This window comes from Microcaecilia unicolor, chromosome 14 (assembly GCF_901765095.1).
Source record: "Microcaecilia unicolor chromosome 14, aMicUni1.1, whole genome shotgun sequence".
Lineage (NCBI taxonomy): Eukaryota > Metazoa > Chordata > Amphibia > Gymnophiona > Siphonopidae > Microcaecilia > Microcaecilia unicolor.
The window spans coordinates 32,219,595-32,239,610 of record NC_044044.1 but is presented as its reverse complement, the minus strand read 5'-3'; the positions used below and the strand labels follow the sequence as shown (position 1 = coordinate 32,239,610).

Below are 20,016 nucleotides of genomic sequence, written 5' to 3'. Positions count from 1 at the left end.
TAGGGTCGGGGCTTCATTCGCGGCTCAGTGGAGCTCATCGTGCAGCCACCATCTTGCTGCCCGGCTCCACCGGAAGTCGGTAGGAGGGGAATTAAAAATGACAGTGGCCTTAGCACGTGGCAAAGACTCACTCTGAGGCTAGCACAGGCCACTTATAACACTGCTTAGTGAAAGGATGACCTAATTTGTGCCTGTCCAGAAACAGTGAACATGAAACAGATGATGACCATGAACACCTCCTTGTTCCTGCAGGCTAGACCTGTCCCTGTGCAGACCAGCATCCTCTGCTCTGTTCACTGCTGTACCACAGTCTACCACTAGGGGTCATCAGACAACATCCCTCCAAAGTCTCACCTTCTTCCCGTCCCGATATCTTGCATTATTTCCTTCGATTTCTGCACCCAAAAGAAAGGGTCCCTTTTACTAATTCGCATAAGGCTCTACGCATGCCCAATGTGCATAAGCACATAAGTACATAAGTAGTGCCATACTGGGAAAGACCAAAGGTCCATCTAGCCCAGCATCCTGTCACCGATAGTGGCCAATCCAGGTCAAGGGCACCTGGCACGCTCCCCAAACGTAAAAACATTCCAGACAAGTTATACCTAAAAATGCGGAATTTTTCCAAGTCCATTTAATAGCGGTCTATGGACTTGTCCTTTAGGAATCTATCTAACCCCTTTTTAAACTCCGTCAAGCTAACCGCCCGTACCACGTTCTCCGGCAACAAATTCCAGAGTCTAATTACACGTTGGGTGAAGAAAAATTTTCTCCGATTCGTTTTAAATTTACCACACTGTAGCTTCAACTCATGCCCTCTAGTCCTAGTATTTTTGGATAGCGTGAACAGTCGCTTCACATCCACCCGATCCATTCCACTCATTATTTTATACACTTCTATCATATCTCCCCTCAGCCGTCTCTTCTCCAAGCTGAAAAGCCCTAGCCTTCTCAGCCTCTCTTCATAGGAAAGTCGTCCCATCCCCACTATCATTTTCGTCGCCCTTCGCTGTACCTTTTCCAATTCTACTATATCTTTTTTGAGATACGGAGACCAGTACTGAACACAATACTCCAGGTGCGGTCGCACCATGGAGCGATACAACGGCATTATAACATCCGCACACCTGGATGTGCGCCAAAATGAACTTTCCACCTGACTACCACGTGCCTCTTGCGGTAATTTCACTTTTGGCGTGCGTCTGCTACACACATCTGGAAAATATTTTTTATTTTCAGATGCATATAGCGGACGTGCGCTAAGTGGCATCTGATGTGCGTAGGTCATTACCGCGCAGATTCTTACCGCTAGGTCTATGGCTGGTGCTAAGATCAGACACCCAAAATGGACACACTGCAATTTTGATTTTTGCTGCACATCCATTTTCGGCAAGAAGTTTTAAAAGGCATTTTTGGTACATGCGCTGAAAAATATTTCTGCGCACGCCCAAAACACACACCTACACTATCGCAAGCCACTTTTTACCGCGGCTTAGTAAAAGGACCCCAGAAACTTATATACGTTGAATTTCAGTTACTGGGCATTTAAGAAAGAGCTGATTTCTGGGGAATGTAATTTTTTTTTGTTACATTTGTACCCTGCACTTTCCCACTCATGGCAGGCTCAATGCAGCTTACATGGGGCAATGGAGGGTTAAGTGACTTGCCCAGAGTCACAAGGAGCTGCCTGTGCCTGAAGTGGGAATCGAACTCAGTTCCCCAGGACCAAAGTCCACCACCCTAACCACTAGGCCACTCCTCCACACTATTGCATTCAACTATAGAAATATTCTTAATGGGAAGGGATCATGTTTTAAAATTACTGAATTATTTCCACAAGATATTTATTCAGTTCTAAATTAGTTTCTGTTGGATTCCAAAAAAAGAGAATAACAGACAAACAAGCTGAGCTGAAAAACTACATTAAAAATCAGTTGGGAATCCCTGATTATTTCATACTCCCTGTGGCTTTGCCTCTGTTCTTCCAGTGGCAATGCAATGCATGGTCCATGGAGGAAACACAGCACATTCTACAGCCAGGGCTAGTGACTCTTCAGTGCTGTTTCATTGTGTTCGGATACTGGTCCCAAATGGTTTTGAAAAGACATTTAAGTATCCCTGAGGCTGAGCGCTACAGAAACATTGGTGAAGGAGGAAAGGAGCTGGCCGTTCACATGTAAAAGAAAGCAATGCGATTATGTAAGTGTATTGCTACTCTTTTCAAAGTTTGGTTCAATGTTGTCTCTTTGAAATTTACATCTTTATCGTCTTATCAGCGTGTATCTGGAATTCGGAGCATCTTTAAACTCTAGAGTCTGTTTAAGGACCACCTTAGAGAAACTCATATTCAGAATCACAACCTATTCCACATTCACCTACAAGGAAGACATTTTTTAATTCAACATATCTAAAGACTGTTATCCGGAAATCCCTATACCCTTCAGTGATCTTGTGTACAGACCCCTGATGTAGACTTCACGCTGAGACACCAGTTCTGCGTAGGGTCCTGACGAATAAAGGTTTTATTTATCATATTCCTCGTCCTTCTGTTTCTTCACGGGAGAGCCCTGCTCATCACTCTACTCCTTTCGCTGGTATCTGCTGACATAGTGGAAAATGGGCCTCTGCTTTTGCAGTGTCCCTTCGATGTTTTTGGAAGTTCATTAATTCTATCTTCTTATTTTTTTACTGCCCGGTTTACTAAGGAACAGTAGCGTAGGAAGGGGGGGGGGGCGGTGGGGCAGTCCGCCCCGGGTGCACGCCGCTGGGGGGGTGTCAGCTCCGGTGGTTCACTGCTCTCTCTGCTCCGGAACAGGTTACTTCCTGTTCCGGGGCAGAGAGAGAAGGGAACCAGCGGAGCCGACTAAGCTCCCAGCGACTGCACTCGTGGCGGAGTGGTCCTCCCACCCGCCCCCTTGGTAAGAATGCGCTCCGGAGGGGGGGTGTTCACGCACCGAGGGGGGGTGCACAGCGACGAACTACCCCGGGTGTCAGCTGCCCTCACTACGCCACTGCTAAGAAAGTAAACAGGACCCTTAGGTTTTTCAAAAGTTAAATCGTAAAATGAAACTTTTTGTTAACAAAGGTCAGAAGATCACAAAATAGTTGGAATTACTTTTCGCTGGAAGTCACTGGAAAAGAGAGGTTTTGCTGGAATGCTGTGAACTGGGAATCTACCTTGGGTTATTCTTAGGTACAGAACAGGTAAGAGCAATTTGAAGACCAGGACTCTAACAGAGAAGCTTCAGATGAGGAATCGGTTGCAAAGTAATGTTGACGATAACTTGTCACACAGAACCAAGGCTTATCTCCTATAATACCAGGACTTAAGACTATTATAAGGAAATTGGACTATATTTGCTTGATGTCTAAGTTGACGGCGATGCGACAGGGTCGCCTGGTAACATATCATCGAATATGGGACCCATATACTGAATGGTTGGCGCAGCCGGACCCTGCCTTGCCAGTTAATTAATAGGAAGGGGGGGAGGGAGGGTGGGGGAGGGGGCATGGGATGAATAGGGGGGATTATAGAATAATAGGAACAAAACAAAATTTATGTTGATATTGAAGAGTGAAATGGAGACACTGTTTGTTCATAAGTTTTTTATGTGCGATTTGTGTATGTTCAATAAATATAAATAAACACGAAAAAAAAAAAAAAAACTATTTCATAGTCTATTGATTGCTGTCCTGTGCATAATTCTTGAGTTTCTCTGTTGAAACCAACACAGACGAAAATCTTCTGGTGGCCACAAGCTAGCCTGGGCAAACAGTTGTGTTAATCTCAGACAACCCTAGGATTGGATTCTGTCAATACCTCAAACCGAGAAGAAATACAAAGGAAACCAGCAGAGTTCTTGGCCATGAAAACTAGAGCACTTAAGGGGCAACATTGTACTTTGTATTGTTATTTGAATATTTTTACTTAGTAAATGTATATTGCTCATGTTTGTTTATTTACTGCCTTTTTGAAAGAATTCACTCAAGCCGTTGTACAGTTAGAAAAAATAAAACAAGGAAACAATTGGACACCCTGTAAGGTTAGGCTGTTATTTAATTCTTTCAATGATAAAACATTTCCTAAGGCAGGACATATGGTCCAACATAAATCTGATTAGTAATTTAGAGTCTTTTACAAAGACGCACTAGCGTTTTTAGCTCAAGCTAAATATACGCATGAGTTAAACGCTAGAGATGCCCCTATATTCCTATGGGTGACTCTAGCGTTTAACACACACTAATAATTAGCCTGCTCTAAAAGCGCTAGTGCGCCTTTATAAAGTGCCCTTAGTCTTTGTTTAGACACATTGAGCATGTTTGATTTCTGAATACACAATATATTAAGAATATATTAATATAATGAAAATTAAAAGGTTTTTTTTTAATTAAAGAACAATTTGTTGTTGATCCCTAGATCATGTGAATGTGTGATTGCATAAATATTGATCTAGATAAAATTTGTTTAATAAAATTTGTTTAATGTTTTTTTTTCTTTTTGTAAAATAAGTATCATTGAATACCCAGTGTCTTACTGAAGCGTTAAGATGTTATAAAGCTCCCTTTCTTCAATCTGGTTCTGTGTAAAAAAAAAAATCCTGATTTTGCTGTGTTTTCTCTTTTCTTCCTCCCTCAGCAATGTATGAGTATCACGGACATGCAGAGGGGAAACCAAACCCAAGTCACGGAGTTTATCATCCTGGGGTTCTCAGATTATCCAGACCTTCAGATTCTGCTCTTCATGGTGTTTCTGTGTATCTACCTGGTCACCTTAATGGGAAATCTCACTATTTTGACACTAATGTGCGTTGATTCATGCCTCCACACACCCATGTACTTCTTCCTCAGCAATCTAGGCATCTTGGATGTCTGTTTAACTTCCTGCACTATCCCAAAAATGCTCTCAATTTTCGTAATGGACAACAAAAGAATTTCTTTTCTGGGATGCATGATACAACTCTATCTGCTTTTGTCCTTCAGCAGTGTCGAGTTCTTTTTGCTCACTGCCATGGCCTTTGACCGTTACGTGGCCATCTGCAACCCCTTACGCTACTCAGTCATCATGAGCAAGAGAGTCTGCAGCCTACTCTCTGCCAGTTCCTGGGTTATCGGGTTTTTGATTGCTCTTCCACACAGTTTGTCCATTTCTTATTCCTCTTTCTGTGGGCACAAAATGATTGACCATTTATTCTGTGATTTCCAGACCATGTTGCAACTCTCGTGCAGTGATAACTCTGCTATTAAAGTACTAATGAACACCCTAAATTTGACTTTGGCCATGGTCTGCATTGTCCTCATCCTGACGTCCTACAGCTTCATCATTTCTTCCATATTGAAAACGCAATCTGTGAAGGGGAGGTACAAGGTCTTCTCCACTTGTTCATCACATCTGACCGTTGTTAGTATGTACTGTGGGTCAGCAATATTTGTGTATTTGACCCCCATCTCAGAAAGTGCAAAGTCAGTTCACAAACTCTTAGATGCATCATATAGTACTCTGATCCCCATGTTGAACCCCATCATTTACAGTCTAAGGAACAAAGATATTAAAGCTGCCCTGAAGAAGGGAATGGAGTGGAGAACAGGGGCTTAACATATTGGAAAAATACATGTAAGAATGTGAATGATTTAAAATTAAGCTGAAGTAGAATGTCTAGCAATAATTAAGAAGAGGAAGCTTTATGAAAAAAAAAAAAGAATTGAGTTGAGAATTCCTGATGTTTCATCAAATGTTTTGATTTCAGAGAAGATTTCAGAGTTTTCAAAACAATACCACTATCTTGTATTTCACTACCATGTAACCCAATATCCTTCTGTAAAACCAAATGTAGATTCTCTTCTTATTTCCAGTATCCATAATGTATTGTAAGCCACATTGAGCCTGCAAAGAGGTGGGAAAATGTGGGATACAAATGCAATAAATAAATAAATAAAATTATATCATCTCCACCTTTTCACTGAACACCTCCAGCAATTAAATGATCCGTAGCTGCCTGGAAAGTCTTTAATCTTTATTGTTGATTCATTTTGCTATTAAAATTTGATGTGAGTCAAATAGTGATCTGTTTACCTCCTTTTTTTCCAACGTAATGTATTGTTGTGGCAGAGGAATATATGAGATCAGAAGGGACTGCAGATATGAACAGTTGCATCGTAGATCTACCTCAGTAGAACATCAGGAGACCAACAGCAGTGACTTTAGTCAGGGGAGGATGTATTGGATTAACAGCATTCAGTAGTCAATCCAGTACCAACACAGTTTGTATGTTCAAATCAAAGTACAATCAAACCAGTAGTAGATTATGAGGCTGTTACGCTGCAGGTCAGCCTTCTGCTGATTGATTTAGAGCAACATAATCTTATACTCAATCTGCAGAAAATTAAATTTGGTGGGGACAATATTCGTAGGGGTTTAACTGTGCAGGAGAAACTCTTAACTGGTTAACCCCCACTGAACCGGCCAAACTCTGATATTTAATGATGCTTAACCAGGATTGCCTCTCAATTTCGGCTGTAGCTGGTCATTTTCTCACCTAACCTTCCCACCCCACTGGGGCAGAGTGGGGGCAGTGTCACTTCATGGTGTCTGGAAAAAACTGCTAAGGGATTTTCCTAACAAAGGTTGCACTAAGATATTTTCACAGCTCAAACAATTGAAAAATATTTTGAAACTATGTAAAAGGTCTAAACTCTTTCCGCCATGAGCCTTATTTTGTCGCAAACATTTAATCATAACTTTATCTTCTTCGCTAAGGGTCATTTTCCAAAGCTGTGGTAAAAAGTGGCATGTGGTACTTTGGGTACGTCTTTTGGAACTGCACTGGGCCACTTTTTATTACGATTGGGAAAAAAAGCCATTGTTTAATAGGCTGGGAAATGGGTGTGCGCAAATATTAAAACTAGCGTGTTCCTATTTACGGCCTGAGCCCTTACCCTCAGCCATTGACTTAGTGGTAAGAGCTCATATGCTACTCACACAGTAACCAATACAGCACATGCCAACGTGGCCACCCTTCTGATTACCACAGAGAACACCCCGCAGTAGAAAATAGAAAAATATTTTCTACCGCAGAATTCAGTACGTGCCTAACTCAGTATTACCGCCAGGCACAAGCGCTACCCCAGCAGTGCTGCCGATTTGGCATGTGCCACCCGCTCGTTAGCCCTCCTGAGGCTTTGGAAAAGGGCCCCTCAATGGAGCTTAATGGTCACTTCCTGAATGATGTCACTTAGAAAACCCGGATCATCCAGTTTTTACCGCATCTTGCAGGAAGACCTGTCAATTATTTATTATTATTTGTTGCATTTGTATCCCACATTTGCCCACCTATTTGCAGGCTCAATGTGGCTTAAATTGTGACGTAATGGCAATCGCCATTTCCGGGGTGAGAAATATGAACTTTAATGCAATACCACTTTGTAAGTGACATGGAGGCTCATTTTCAAAGCACTTAGCCTCCCAAAGTTCCATAGAAACCTATGGAACTTAGCCTCCCAAAGTGCTTTGAAAATATGCCTCAGAGTAGATTAAGCATTCAAGTATAAAGAGTTCATTTCCGGAATGAGAACTAAAGTGGAATTGCATTCAATAATAGTAATAGTAAAAATGTTTATGGAGCTAATTTTTTTAGGACACGTACTCAGCTGGTTAGCTTTTCTAACTTTTTCAGGTTTGCTAACCAGGTAATGGACTGAATATCTACTTAACTATGAATATGTGTCTGGTCCTGTTCCCAAACCCTCCTTCCCAAAGACTTCCCCACCTTGCATACCACCTCCACAAGAGATCTTCCTTTATGACTCCCCATATATGACAGAGCAAAACAGCAAAAGTAGAGGCTGACAAATGCGCAAACCAATAGGGAGATAATATCAAAAACCAGTTTATTCAGAATATTCATATCAATATCAAGGACCCGTATATGACCTCATCTTCCCCCTGACTCCATCCCACCCCTCACAAACAGCCGCTATCCCAGACCCACTCCCACTCCAACCCCAATAGGCCATTTTTCACAAATTGGCAACAAGATCAACGTGGACTTACTGCATGCCAATCTGGAGCGTCCGCTGACCCAATGAGACTACTGCTGAAAGTTCTAGCCCCAGTGAGCCGTACTTCTGGAACTAGCAGAAATATTAGAAAAATATTTCCTAGTCGCTATCCTGGAGGTAATCGGGCAGTACCCCATCCTACCCAGTTACTGCCAAGTAAGAGCTCCACCCCACCCCCCGAATTGCCACACAGTAAGTGAAATCTTATCGCATGGCCATTTCTTTTCCCAGCCTTTTTACCCTCTGCAGTTAAATGGGCCTCAGCTTACGTCAAATACAGCCCCCCCCCCCCACCTCTAGCACAGGGCCATTTTTACCACAGCTTGGTAAAAGCACCTCTTAGGTTCCCTGGTTAAAAATGAGCCCCACAGCATCTTGAGCTTGATCTAAAGGTGCAGCAATAGCCCAGATAATGCAGTGCAGTGTTGCAACCTGTCTATGCCATGAGGATTATAGGGTGGAAGCATCCACTCTGCTGGACAGATTTCCAAATATATGGGAGCCAGATCATCCGTGTAGCTGGAGTATGAATTCCTAACTTGCTAATCAGCAGTGATGAGGGAAGGGTAGGAGGAAAATTAAAAATGGCAGTGGCCTTAGCACATGGCAAAGACCAACTCTGAGGCTAGCACAGGCCACTTTTAGAACAGCTTAGTCAAAGGACCCCTTAATTTTGTTCCTGTGCAGAAACACCAGACATAAAACAGATGATGACCATGAACACCTCCTTGTTCCTGCAGGCTAGACCTCTACCTGAGCACAAGAGCTGTACCACAGTCTACCACTAGGGGTCATCAGACACAATCCCTCCAAAGTCTCACTACCTCCCCCTCCCGATATCTTGCCTTATTCCCTTCGAGTTCTGCACCCCAAATAAAGACTTTTATATGCTGAATTATAGTCACTGGGCATTTAAGAAACAGAGCTCGGGAATTTAATTATTGCATTTAACTATAGAAATATTCTTAATGGAAAGGGATCATGTTTTAAAATTACTGAATTATTTCCACAAGATATTTATTCAGTTCTAAATTAGTTTCTGTTGGATTCCAAAAAAAGAGAATAACAGACAAACAAGCTGAGCTGAAAAGCTTCATTAAAAGTCAGTTGGGGATCCCTGATTATTTCATACTCCCGGCAGCTTTGCCTCTGTTCTTCCAGTCGCAATGCAACGCATGGTCCCTGGAGGAAACACAGCACATTCTACAGCCAGGTCTAGTAACTCTTCAGTGCTGTTTCATTGTCTTTGGATACTGGTCCCAAATGGTTTTGCAAAGACATTTAAGTATCCCTGAGCCTGAGCGCTACAGAAACATTGGTGAAGGAGGAAAGGAGCTGGCCGTTCACATGTAAAAGAAAGCAATGCGATTATGTATGTGAACCAAACTTTGATAAGAGCAGCAATACAATGTTGTCTCTTTGAAATTTACATCTTTATCGTCTTATCAACGTGTATCTGGAATTCGGAGCATCTTTAAACGCTAGAGTCTTTTTAAGGACCACCTTAGAGAAACTCATATTCAGAATCACAACCGATTCCACATTCACCTACAAGGAAGACATTTTTTAATTCAACATATCTAAAGACTGTTATCCGGAAATCCCTATACCCTCTGCTTTTGCGGTGTCCCTTCAATGTTTTTGGAAGTTCATTAATTCTATATTTTATTTTTTAGTGCCCGGTTTACTAAGGAAGTAAACAGGACCCTTAGGTTTTTCAAAAGTTAAATCATAAAATGAAACTTTTTGTTAACGAAGGTCAGAAGATCACAAAATAGTTGGAATTACTTATCGCTAGAAGTCACTGGAAAAGTGAGGTTTTGCTGGAATGCTGTGAACTGGGATTCTACCTTGGGTTATTCTTAGGTACAGAACAGGTAAGAGCATTTTGAAGACCAGGACTCTGCAACCGATTCCTCATCTGAAGCTTCTCTGTTAATGTAATGATTACGATAACTTGTCACACAGAACCAAGGCTTCTATAATACCAGTACCACTGTGAGATTAAAACTATTTCATAGTCTATTGATTACTGTCCTGTGCATAATTGTTGAGTTTCTCTATGGGTGACTCTAGCGTTGAGCACACACTAATAATTAGCATGCTCTAAAAACGCTAGTGTGTCTTTGTTTAGTCACATTGAGCATGTCTGATTTCTGAATACACAATATATTAAGAATATATTAATATATTGAAAATTAAAAATGTATAAAGAGTAAAAACGTTTTTTTTTTAAAAGAACAATATGTTGTTCATTCCTAGATCGTATGAATGTGTAATTGCATAAATATTGATCTAGATAAAATTTATGTTTAATAAAATTTGTTTGTTTAATGTTTTTTTTCTTTTTGTAAAATACTACTACTACTACTACTATTAAACATTTCTAAAGCGCTACCAGACCTACTCAGCGCTGCACAAATGAGCATGAAAAGACAGTCCCTGCTCAACAGAGCTACAATCTAAATTGGACAGACCAACAGACAGCTAGGGGTGGGGAAATTGCAGTGGTAGGGGTGATAAGTGAGGGTGTTGAGTAAGAGAGTCATGGTTAGGAGTCGAAAGCAGTAGCAAAGAGGTGGGCTTTAAGCCTAGATTTGAAGACAGCCAGAGACTGAGCCTGACGTACCGGCTCAGGGAGTCTATTCCAGGCATAGGGAGCAGCGAGATAGAAGGAACGGAGCCGGGAGTTAGCAGTGGGGGAGAAGGGGGATGACAGGAGATATTTACCCAGCGAATGGAGTTCACGGGGAGGAGTGTAGGGAGAGATGAGAGCGGAGAGATACTAAGGAGCTGCGGAGTGGATGCACTTGTAGGTCAAAAGGAGAAGTTTGAACCGTATGCGGAAGCGGATAGGGAGCCAGTGAAGCGACTTGAGCAGAGGGCTAACATGAGTATAGCGTGGGTACAAGAACGTAAATAGCGGATGCCAGCGGTCAGCCACGGCTGGGGTTTGGCACGTCTGATAGGACGGGACAGGGGAGGCACAAGGATGTTCAGAGCAGAAGAGAGATTAGCATTGTAGGAAGAGACAGCCTCATTGACAGACTCAGATGACATAGCGGCAGAAAAGAGATCATATCGAATACCCAGTGTGTTACTGAAGCGTTAAGATGTTGTAAAGCTCCCTTTCTTCAATCAGGATCTGTGTAAAAAAAATTACTGATTTCGCTACGTTGTCTTTTTTCTTCCTCCCTCAGCAATGTATGAGTATCACGGACATGCAGAGGGGAAACCAAACCCAGATCACGGAGTTTATCATCCTGGGGTTCTCGGATTATCCAGACCTTCAGATTCTGCTCTTCATGGTGTTTCTGTGTATCTACCTGGTCACCTTAATGGGAAATCTCACTATTTTGACACTAATGTACGTTGATTCACACCTCCACACACCCATGTACTTCTTCCTCTGCAATCTAGGTATCTTGGATGTCTGTTTAACTTCCTGCACTCTCCCAAAAATGCTCTCAATTTTCCTAATGGACAACAAAAGAATTTCTTTTGTGGGGTGCATTACACAACTCTATCTACTTATGTCCTTCAGCGGTGTCGAAGGCTATTTGCTCACTGCCATGGCCTTTGACCGTTACGTGGCCATCTGCAACCCCTTACGCTACTCACTCATCATGAACAAGAGAGTGTGCGCCCTGCTCTCCGCCAATTCCTGGGTTATCGGGTTCTTGGATGTTCTTCCACACAGTTTGTCCATTTCATATTCCTCTTTCTGTGGGCACAATATGATTGACCATTTATTCTGTGATTTCCAGTCCATGTTGCAACTCTCGTGCAGTGATAACTCTGCTGTTAAACTACTGATGAACACTCTAAATTTGACTTTGGCCATGGTCTGCATTGTCCTCATCCTGACGTCCTACAGCTACATCATTTCTTCCATATTGAAAATGCAGTCCGTGAAAGGGAGGTACAAGGTCTTCTCCACCTGTTCATCCCACCTGACCATTGTTAGTATGTACTATGGGTCAGCAATATTTGTGTATTTGACCCCCATCTCAGAGAGTGAAAAGTCAGTTCACAAACTCTTAGATGCATCATATAGTACTCTGATCCCCATGTTGAACCCCATCATTTACAGTCTAAGGAACAAAGATATTAAAGCTGCCCTGAAGAAGGGAATGGAGGGCAGAACAGGGGGTTAAGAAATTGGGTCAATACATGTTAGAATGTGAATGATATAAAATTAAGCTGAAGTAGAATTTCTAGCAATAATTAAGAAGAGGAAGCTTTATGAAAATGAAATCTTCTCTGAAATCAAAACTTTTGATGAAACATCAGGAATTCTCAACTCACTTAATTCTCTTTTTATTCTTCTGAGATTTCAAAACAATTAGATCATCTCCACCTTTCCACTGAACAACTCCAGCAATAAAATGATCCATAGCTGTCTGGAAAGTCTTTAATCTTTAGTGTTGATTCATTTTGCTATTAAAATTTGATGTGAGACAAATAGTGATGTTTACCTACTTTATTTTCCATCGTAATGTGTTCTTGTGGCAGAAGAAGATATGAGATCAGAAGGGACTACAGATATGAACAGTGGCATAATAGATCTACCTCAGTAGAACATCAGGAGACCGACAGCAGTGACTTCAGTCAGGGGAGGGTGTACTGAGTTAACAATATTCAGTAATCAAACAAGTAACAACACAGGTGTCTGTTCAAATCAAAGTACAATCAAACCAGTAGTAAATTATGAGGCTGCCACGCTGTAGGTCAACCTTCTGCGGATCGATTTAGAGCAACATAATCTTATACTCAATCTGCAGAAAATTAAACATGGGGGGGTTAACTGGTCAGGAGACGCTGTTACCTGGTTAAACCCTGCTGAACCGGCTATTATCTGATATTTAATGATGTTTAACCAGGATTGCCTCTCAATATCAGCTGTAAGTGGACATTTTCTCACCTAAACTACCCATCGCACCCCACCCCACCCACTGGGGCAGAGTATTAGGAAAATCCCTTAGCAGGTTTTTCCAGACACCATATAATGGCAGTGCCCATAAAGATTGCAATTGTTTGAGCTTTGAAAATATATGTAAAAGCCTTATTTTCTCGCAAACATTTAATTGAAACTTTATCTTCTTCACTGAGGGGTCCTTTTTCAAAGCCACAGTAAAAAGTGGCCTGCGGTAGTGTGCTGCGCCACTTTTTACCACGGCTGGGGCCCCTTCATGGAGCTTAATGGTCTCTTCCTGAATGATGTCATTTTGAAAACCCAGATCATCCAGTTTTTCCAGCATCTTGCAGGAACACCTGTCAATAATAGTAATAATATTTTTAATAATAGTACATATGTTATGAGGTTATTTGGAAAACTTTTAGGGGAGATGATTTTTTTTTCTGGACACCATGATCTTAGCCAGTTAGTAGACAAAGATTACTGCTAACCAGCTAAGTAGTTGGATAAGGTCTGGCCAAAAAAAAAACTTTAGCTGGTTAGCAAACCTGAAAAAGTTAGAAATGGACTGAATATCAACATAAATATTTGCCTGATCCTGCTCCCAAACCCTTCTTCCCAAGAACTCCCCCCCCCCCCCCCACCTTGCTTACCACCTCCATAAGAGATCTTCCCTCATGACTCCCCCTATATGACCTCATCTTCTCCCTGACTCTACCCCACACCCAAAAACAGCAGCTGTCCCAGACCCACTCCGACCCCAGTAGGCCCTTCTACAAAGTGGCAGTAAACCCAACGCGGACTTACTGCATGCCAATATGGAGCTACCACCGGTCTCACAAGGCCACTGGGAATTAAAACTGACAGTGGCCTTAGCACATGGCAAAGACCCACTCTAAGGCTAGCACAGGCCACTTTTAGAACAGCTTAGTCAAAGGACCCCTTTATTTGTGCCTGTCCAGAAACACCGAACATGAAACAGATGATGACCATGAACACTTCCTTGTTCCTGCAGGCTAAACCGCTTCAATCCGGTTTTTGCCCTCTACACTCCACAGAAACGGCACTCTCTAAAGTCTGTAATGACCTGTTCCTTGCCAAATCCAGAGGTCACTACTCCATCCTCATCCTCGATCTATCCACCGCTTTTGACACTGTCCATCATGATTTACTTCTTGCCACACTGTCCTCATTTGGGTTCCAGGGCTCTGTCCTCTCCTGGTTCTCCTCCTATCTCTCCCACCGCACCTTCAGAGTACATTCTCATGGATCTTCCTCCACCTCCATCCCCCTCTCTGTTGGAGTTCCTCAGGGATCTGTCTTTGGACCCCTTCTTTTTTCAATCTACACTTCTTCCCTGGGCTCATTGATCTCATCTCATGGTTTCCAGTATCATCTTTATGCTGATGACACCCAGCTGTATCTCTCCACACCAGACATCACTGCGGAGACCCAGGCCAAAGTATCGGCCTGCTTATCTGACATTGCTGCCTGGATGTCCAACCGCCACATGAAACTGAACATGGCCAAGACCGAGCTTATCGTCTTTCCACCAAAATCCACTTCTCCTCCTCCTCCTCCACTATCTCAGTCAATAACACCGTCATCCTCCCCGTCTCATATGCCCGCAACCTCGGAGTCATCTTCGACTCCTCCCTCTCCTTCTCTGCGCATATCCAGCAGATAGCCAAGACCTGGAGGAGTAGCCTAGTGGTTAGTGCAGTGGACTTTGATCCTGGGGAACTGAGTTCAATTCCCACTGCAGCTCCTTGTGACTCTGGGCAAGTCACTTAACCCTCCATTGCCCCTGTTACAAAATAAGTACCTGAATATATGTAAACCGCTTTGAATGTAGTTGCAAAAAACCTCAGAAACGCGGTATATAAGTCCCATTTCCCTTTCCTCTTTCTCTTTAAGATCAGCAAAATTCACCCTTTCCTCTCTGAGCACACCACCCGAACTCTTATCCATTCTCTCATTACCTCTCGCCTTGACTACTGCAACCTACTCCTCACTGGCCTCCCACTTAACCATCTATCCCCCCTTCAATCCGTTCAGAACTCTGCTGCACGTCTTATATTCCGCCTGGACCGATATGCTCATATCACTCTTCTCCTCAGGTCATTTCACTGGCTTCCGATCAGATACCGCATACAGTTCAAGCTTCTCCTTCTTACCTACAAATCCACTCAGTCTGCAGCCCCTCATTACCTCTCTACCCTCATCTCCCCTTACATTCCTACCCGTAACCTCCGCTCTCAAGACAAATCCCTCCTTTCAGTACCCTTCTCCACCAACACGAACTCCAGGCTCCGCCCTTTCTGCCTCGCCTCACCCCATGCTTGGAATAAACTCCCTGAGCCCATACGCCAGGCCCCCTCCCTGCCCATCTTCAAATCCTTGCTCAAAGCCCACCTCTTCAATGTCGCCTTCGGCACCTAACCACTATACCTCTATTCAAGAAATCTAGACTGCCCCAACTTGACATTTCGTCCTTTAGATTGTAAGCTCCTTTGAGCAGGGACTGTCCTTTTTGTTAAACTGTACAGCGCTGCGTAACCCTAGTAGTGCTCTAGAAATGTTAAGTAGTAGTAAACCTCTCCCTGTGCACAAGAGCATCCCTTGGCTCTGCTCACTGCTGTACCACAGTCTACCACTAGGGGTCATCAGACACAATCCCTCCAAAGTCTCACTACCTCCCCTTCCCGATATCTTGCATTATTACCTTCGATTTCTGCACCCCAAATAAAGACTTTATATGCTGAATTTTAGTCACTGGGTATTTAAGAAACAGAGCTCTGGAATTTAATTATTACATTTAACTACAGAAATATTCTTAATGGGAAGGGATCATGTTTTAAAATTACTGAATTATTTCTACAAGATATTTATTCAATTCTGAATTAGTTTCTCTTGGATTCCAAAAAAAGAGAATAACAGACAAACAAGCTGAGCTGAAAAGCTTCATTAAAAGTCAGTTGGGGATCCCTAATTATTTCATACTCCCGGCAGCTTTGCCTCTGTTCTTCCAGTCGCAATGCAACGCATGGTCCCTGGAGGAAACAGAGCAGATTCTACAGCCAGGTCTAGTGACTCTTACGTGCTGTTTCATTGTCTTCAGATACTGGTCCCAAATGGTTTTGAAAAGACATTTAAGTATCCCTGAGCCTGAGCGCTACAGAGACATTGCTGAAGGAGGAAAGGAGCTGGCCATTCACATGTAAAAGAAAGCAATGCGATTATGTAAGTGTATTGCTACTCTTTTCAAAGTTTGGTTCAATGTTGTCTCTTTGAAATTTACATCTTTATCGTCTTATCAGCGTGTATCTGGAATTTGGAGCATCTTTAAACTCTAGAGTCTGTTTAAGGACTGCCTTAGAAAAAGTCATATTCAGAATCACAACATATTCCACATTCACTTACAAGGAAGACATTTTTTAATTCAACATATCCAAAGACTGTTATCCGGAAATCCCTATACCCTTCAGTGATCTTGTGTACAGACCCCTGATGTAGGCTTCACGCTTAGACATCACTTCTGCGTAGGGTCCTGATGAATAAAGGTTTTATTTATCATATTCCTCATCCTTCTGTTTCTTCACAGGAGAGCCCTGCTCATCACTCTACTCCTTTTGCTGGTATCTGCTGACATAGTGGAAAATGGGCCTCTGCTTTTGCGGTGTCCCTTTGATGTTTTTGGAAGTTCATTAATTCTATCTTCTTATTTTTAAAAGGCCCGGTTTACTAAGGGAGTAAACAAGGCCCTTAGGTTTTTCAAAAGCAAAATCATAAAATGAAACTTTTTGTTAATGAAGGTCAGAAGATCACAAAATAATTGGAATTACTTATCATTGGAAGTCACTGGAAAAGTCAGGTTTTGCTGGAATGCTGTGAGCTGGGAATCTACTTTGGGTTATTCTTAGGTACAGAACAGGTAAGAGCATTTTGAAGACCAGGACTCTAACAGAGAAGCTTCAGATGAAGAATCAGTTGCAAAGTAATGATGACGATAACTTGTCACACAGAACCAAGGCTTATCTCCTTTAATACCAGTACCACTGTGAGTTTAAAACTATTTCATAGTCTATTGATTACTGTCCTGTCCATAATTGTTGAGTTTCTCTGTTGAAACCAACACAGACGAAAATATTCTGGTGGCCACAAACTAGACTATTCAGATTAATACAACAGTTTTTATTTCTTCTTAGTTTGAGGTATTAACAGAATCCAATCCTTGCGTTGTCTTGACAAAGAAAACCAGTAGAGTTCTTGGCCATGAAAACTAGAGCCACATCATATCTACCTAAGGGGCAATATTGTAAGTAGTATATTATGCCATAATTTGTTTATTTATTAGATTTATTTACCGCCTTTTTGAAAGAATTCACTCAAGCCATTGTACAGTAAGAATAAATCAAACAAGAGCAATAGACAATTACAGCAGTCAAAATATTCAAATAACAATACAAACAAGGAAACAATTGGACACCCTGTAAAGTTAGGCTGCTGTTTAATTCTTTCAATGATAAAACATTTCCTAAGGCAGGACGTATGGTCCAACATAAATCTGATTAGTAATTTAGAGAGTCTTTTACATAGACGCACTAGCGTTTTTAGCTCAAGCTAAATATACGCATGAGTTAAATGCTAGAGATGCCCCTATATTCCTAGGGGTGACTCTAGCATTTAGCACACACTAATAATTAGCGCGCTCTAAAAATGCTAGTGCGCCTTTGTAAAAGGTGCCCTTAGTCTTTGTTTATTATTATTATTATTATTATTTATTGCATTTGTATCCCACATTTTCCCACCTATTTACAGGCACAATTTGGCTTACATAGTTTGATGTGACATTGTCATACAGGATATCAGATACAATTAGTGATGAGCTAAGATTAAATAAGGGAAGAAAGAAGGAAGGTGTTAGGCGGATAAGTATAGACATTGAGCATGTTTCCGAATACAGAATATAAAGAGTAAGAACGTTTTTTTTAAATTAAAGAACAATTTGTTGTTCATCCCTAGATCGTGTGAACGTGTGATTGCATAAATATTGATCATATAAATATGGTTTATGTTTAATAAAATTTGCTCATTTTACAGTTTTATTGTAAAATGAGGATCATATCGAATACCCAGTGTCTTACTGAAGCGTTAAGATGTTGTAAAGCTCCCTTTCTTCAATCTGGATCTGTGTAAAAAGAATTCCTGATTTCGCTGTGTTGTCTCTTTTCTTCCTCCCTCAGCAATGTATGAGTATCAGGGACATGCAGAGGGGAAACCAAACACAGGTCACGGAGTTTATCATCCTGGGGTTTTCGGATTATCCAGACCTTCAGATTCTGCTCTTCATGGTGTTTCTGTGTATCTACCTGGTCACCTTAATGGGGAATCTCACTATTTTGACAGTAATGTGCATTGATTCACGCCTCCACACACCCATGTACTTCTTCCTCTGCAATCTAGGTATCTTGGATGTCTGTTTAACTTCCTGCACTATCCCAAAAATGCTCTCAATTTTCGTAATGGACAACAAAAGAATTTCTTTTGTGGGATGCATGACACAACTCTATCTACTTATGTCCTTCAGCAGTGTCGAATTCTATTTGCTCACTGCCATGGCCTTTGACCGTTACATGGCCATCTGCAACCCCTTACGCTACTCAGTCATCATGAGCAAGAGAGTCTGCACCCTGCTCTCTGCCAATTCCTGGGTTATCGGGTTTTTGGATCCTCTTCCACACAGTTTGTCCATTTCTTATTCCTCTTTCTGTGGGCACAATATGATTGACCATTTATTCTGTGATTTCCAGACCATGGTGCAACTCTCGTGCAGTGATAACTCTGCTGTTAAACTACTGATGAACACCCTAAATTTGACTTTGGCCATGGTCTGCATTGTCCTCATCCTGACGTCCTACAGCTACATCATTTCTTCCATATTGAAAATGCAGTCCGTGAAAGGGAGGTACAAGGTCTTCTCCACTTGTTCATCACACCTGACCGTTGTTAGTTTGTACTGTGGGTCAGCAATATTTGTGTATATGACCCCCATCTCAGAAAGTGCAAAGTCAGTTCACAAACTCTTAGATGCATCATATAGTACTTTGATCCCCATGTTGAACCCCATCATTTACAGTCTAAGGAACAAAGATATTAAAGCTGCCCTGAAGAAGGGAATTGAGTGGAGAACAGGGAGTTAAGAAATTGAATCAATACATGTTAGAATGTGAATGATATAAAATTAAGCTAAAGTAGAATTTCTAGCAATAATTAAGAAGAGGAAGCTTTATGAAAAAGAAACAAAAAAGAGAATTGAGTGGAGAATTCCTGATGTTTCATCAAATGTTTTGATTTCAGAGAAGATTTCAGAGTTTTCAAAACAATTATATCATCTCCACCTTTCCACTGAACAACTCCAGCAATAAAATGATCCGTAGCTGTCTGGAAAGTCTTTAATCTTTATTGTTGATTCATTTTGCTATTAAAATTTGATGTGAGACAAATAGTGATGTTTACCTCCTTTTTTTCCATTGTAATGTGTTTTTCATGGATAATGTTGTGGCAATAGAAGATATGAGATCAGATGGGACAGCAGATATGAACAGTTCTATCGTAGATCTACCTCAGTAGAACATCAGGAGACCAACAGCAGTGACTTCAGTCAGGGGAGGGTGTATTGGGTTAACAACATTCAGTAATCAAACCAGTAACAACACAGTTTGTATGTTCAAATCAAAGTACAATCAAACCAGTAGTAGATTGTGAGGCTGCCACGCTGTAGGTCAACCTTCTGCGGATCGATTTAGAGCAACATAATCTTCTACTCAATATTCTGTCTCCTTATTAAATATGGGGGGTTAACTGGGCAGGAGACGCTGTTACCTGATTAAACCCTGCTGAACCGGCCATCCTCTGATGTTTAACCAGGATTGCCTCTCAATATCAGCTGTAACTGGACATTTTCTCACCTAACCTACCCACCCCACCCCACCCACCGGGGCAGAGTATGGGCACTACCATTATATGGTGTCTGGAAAAAA

General features: G+C 41.7%; 3 protein-coding genes across 3 annotated transcripts; all 3 read left to right on the top strand.

The window, feature by feature from the left end:
* The first annotated feature begins 4,657 nt into the window (after positions 1-4,657).
* On the top strand, positions 4,658-5,593 carry LOC115457373 (olfactory receptor 5V1-like). The gene has a single exon (XM_030186791.1). It carries the CDS (start codon positions 4,658-4,660, stop codon positions 5,591-5,593), a length of 936 nt encoding a protein of 311 aa, XP_030042651.1.
* Positions 5,594-11,276: 5,683 nt separating this feature from the next.
* Positions 11,277-12,212, top strand: LOC115457372 (olfactory receptor 5V1-like). Its single transcript, XM_030186790.1, has one exon. It carries the CDS (start codon positions 11,277-11,279, stop codon positions 12,210-12,212), a length of 936 nt encoding a protein of 311 aa, XP_030042650.1.
* Positions 12,213-18,498: 6,286 nt separating this feature from the next.
* On the top strand, positions 18,499-19,176 carry LOC115457371 (olfactory receptor 5V1-like). The gene has a single exon (XM_030186789.1). It carries the CDS (start codon positions 18,499-18,501, stop codon positions 19,174-19,176), a length of 678 nt encoding a protein of 225 aa, XP_030042649.1.
* The last annotated feature ends 840 nt before the right edge of the window (positions 19,177-20,016 follow it).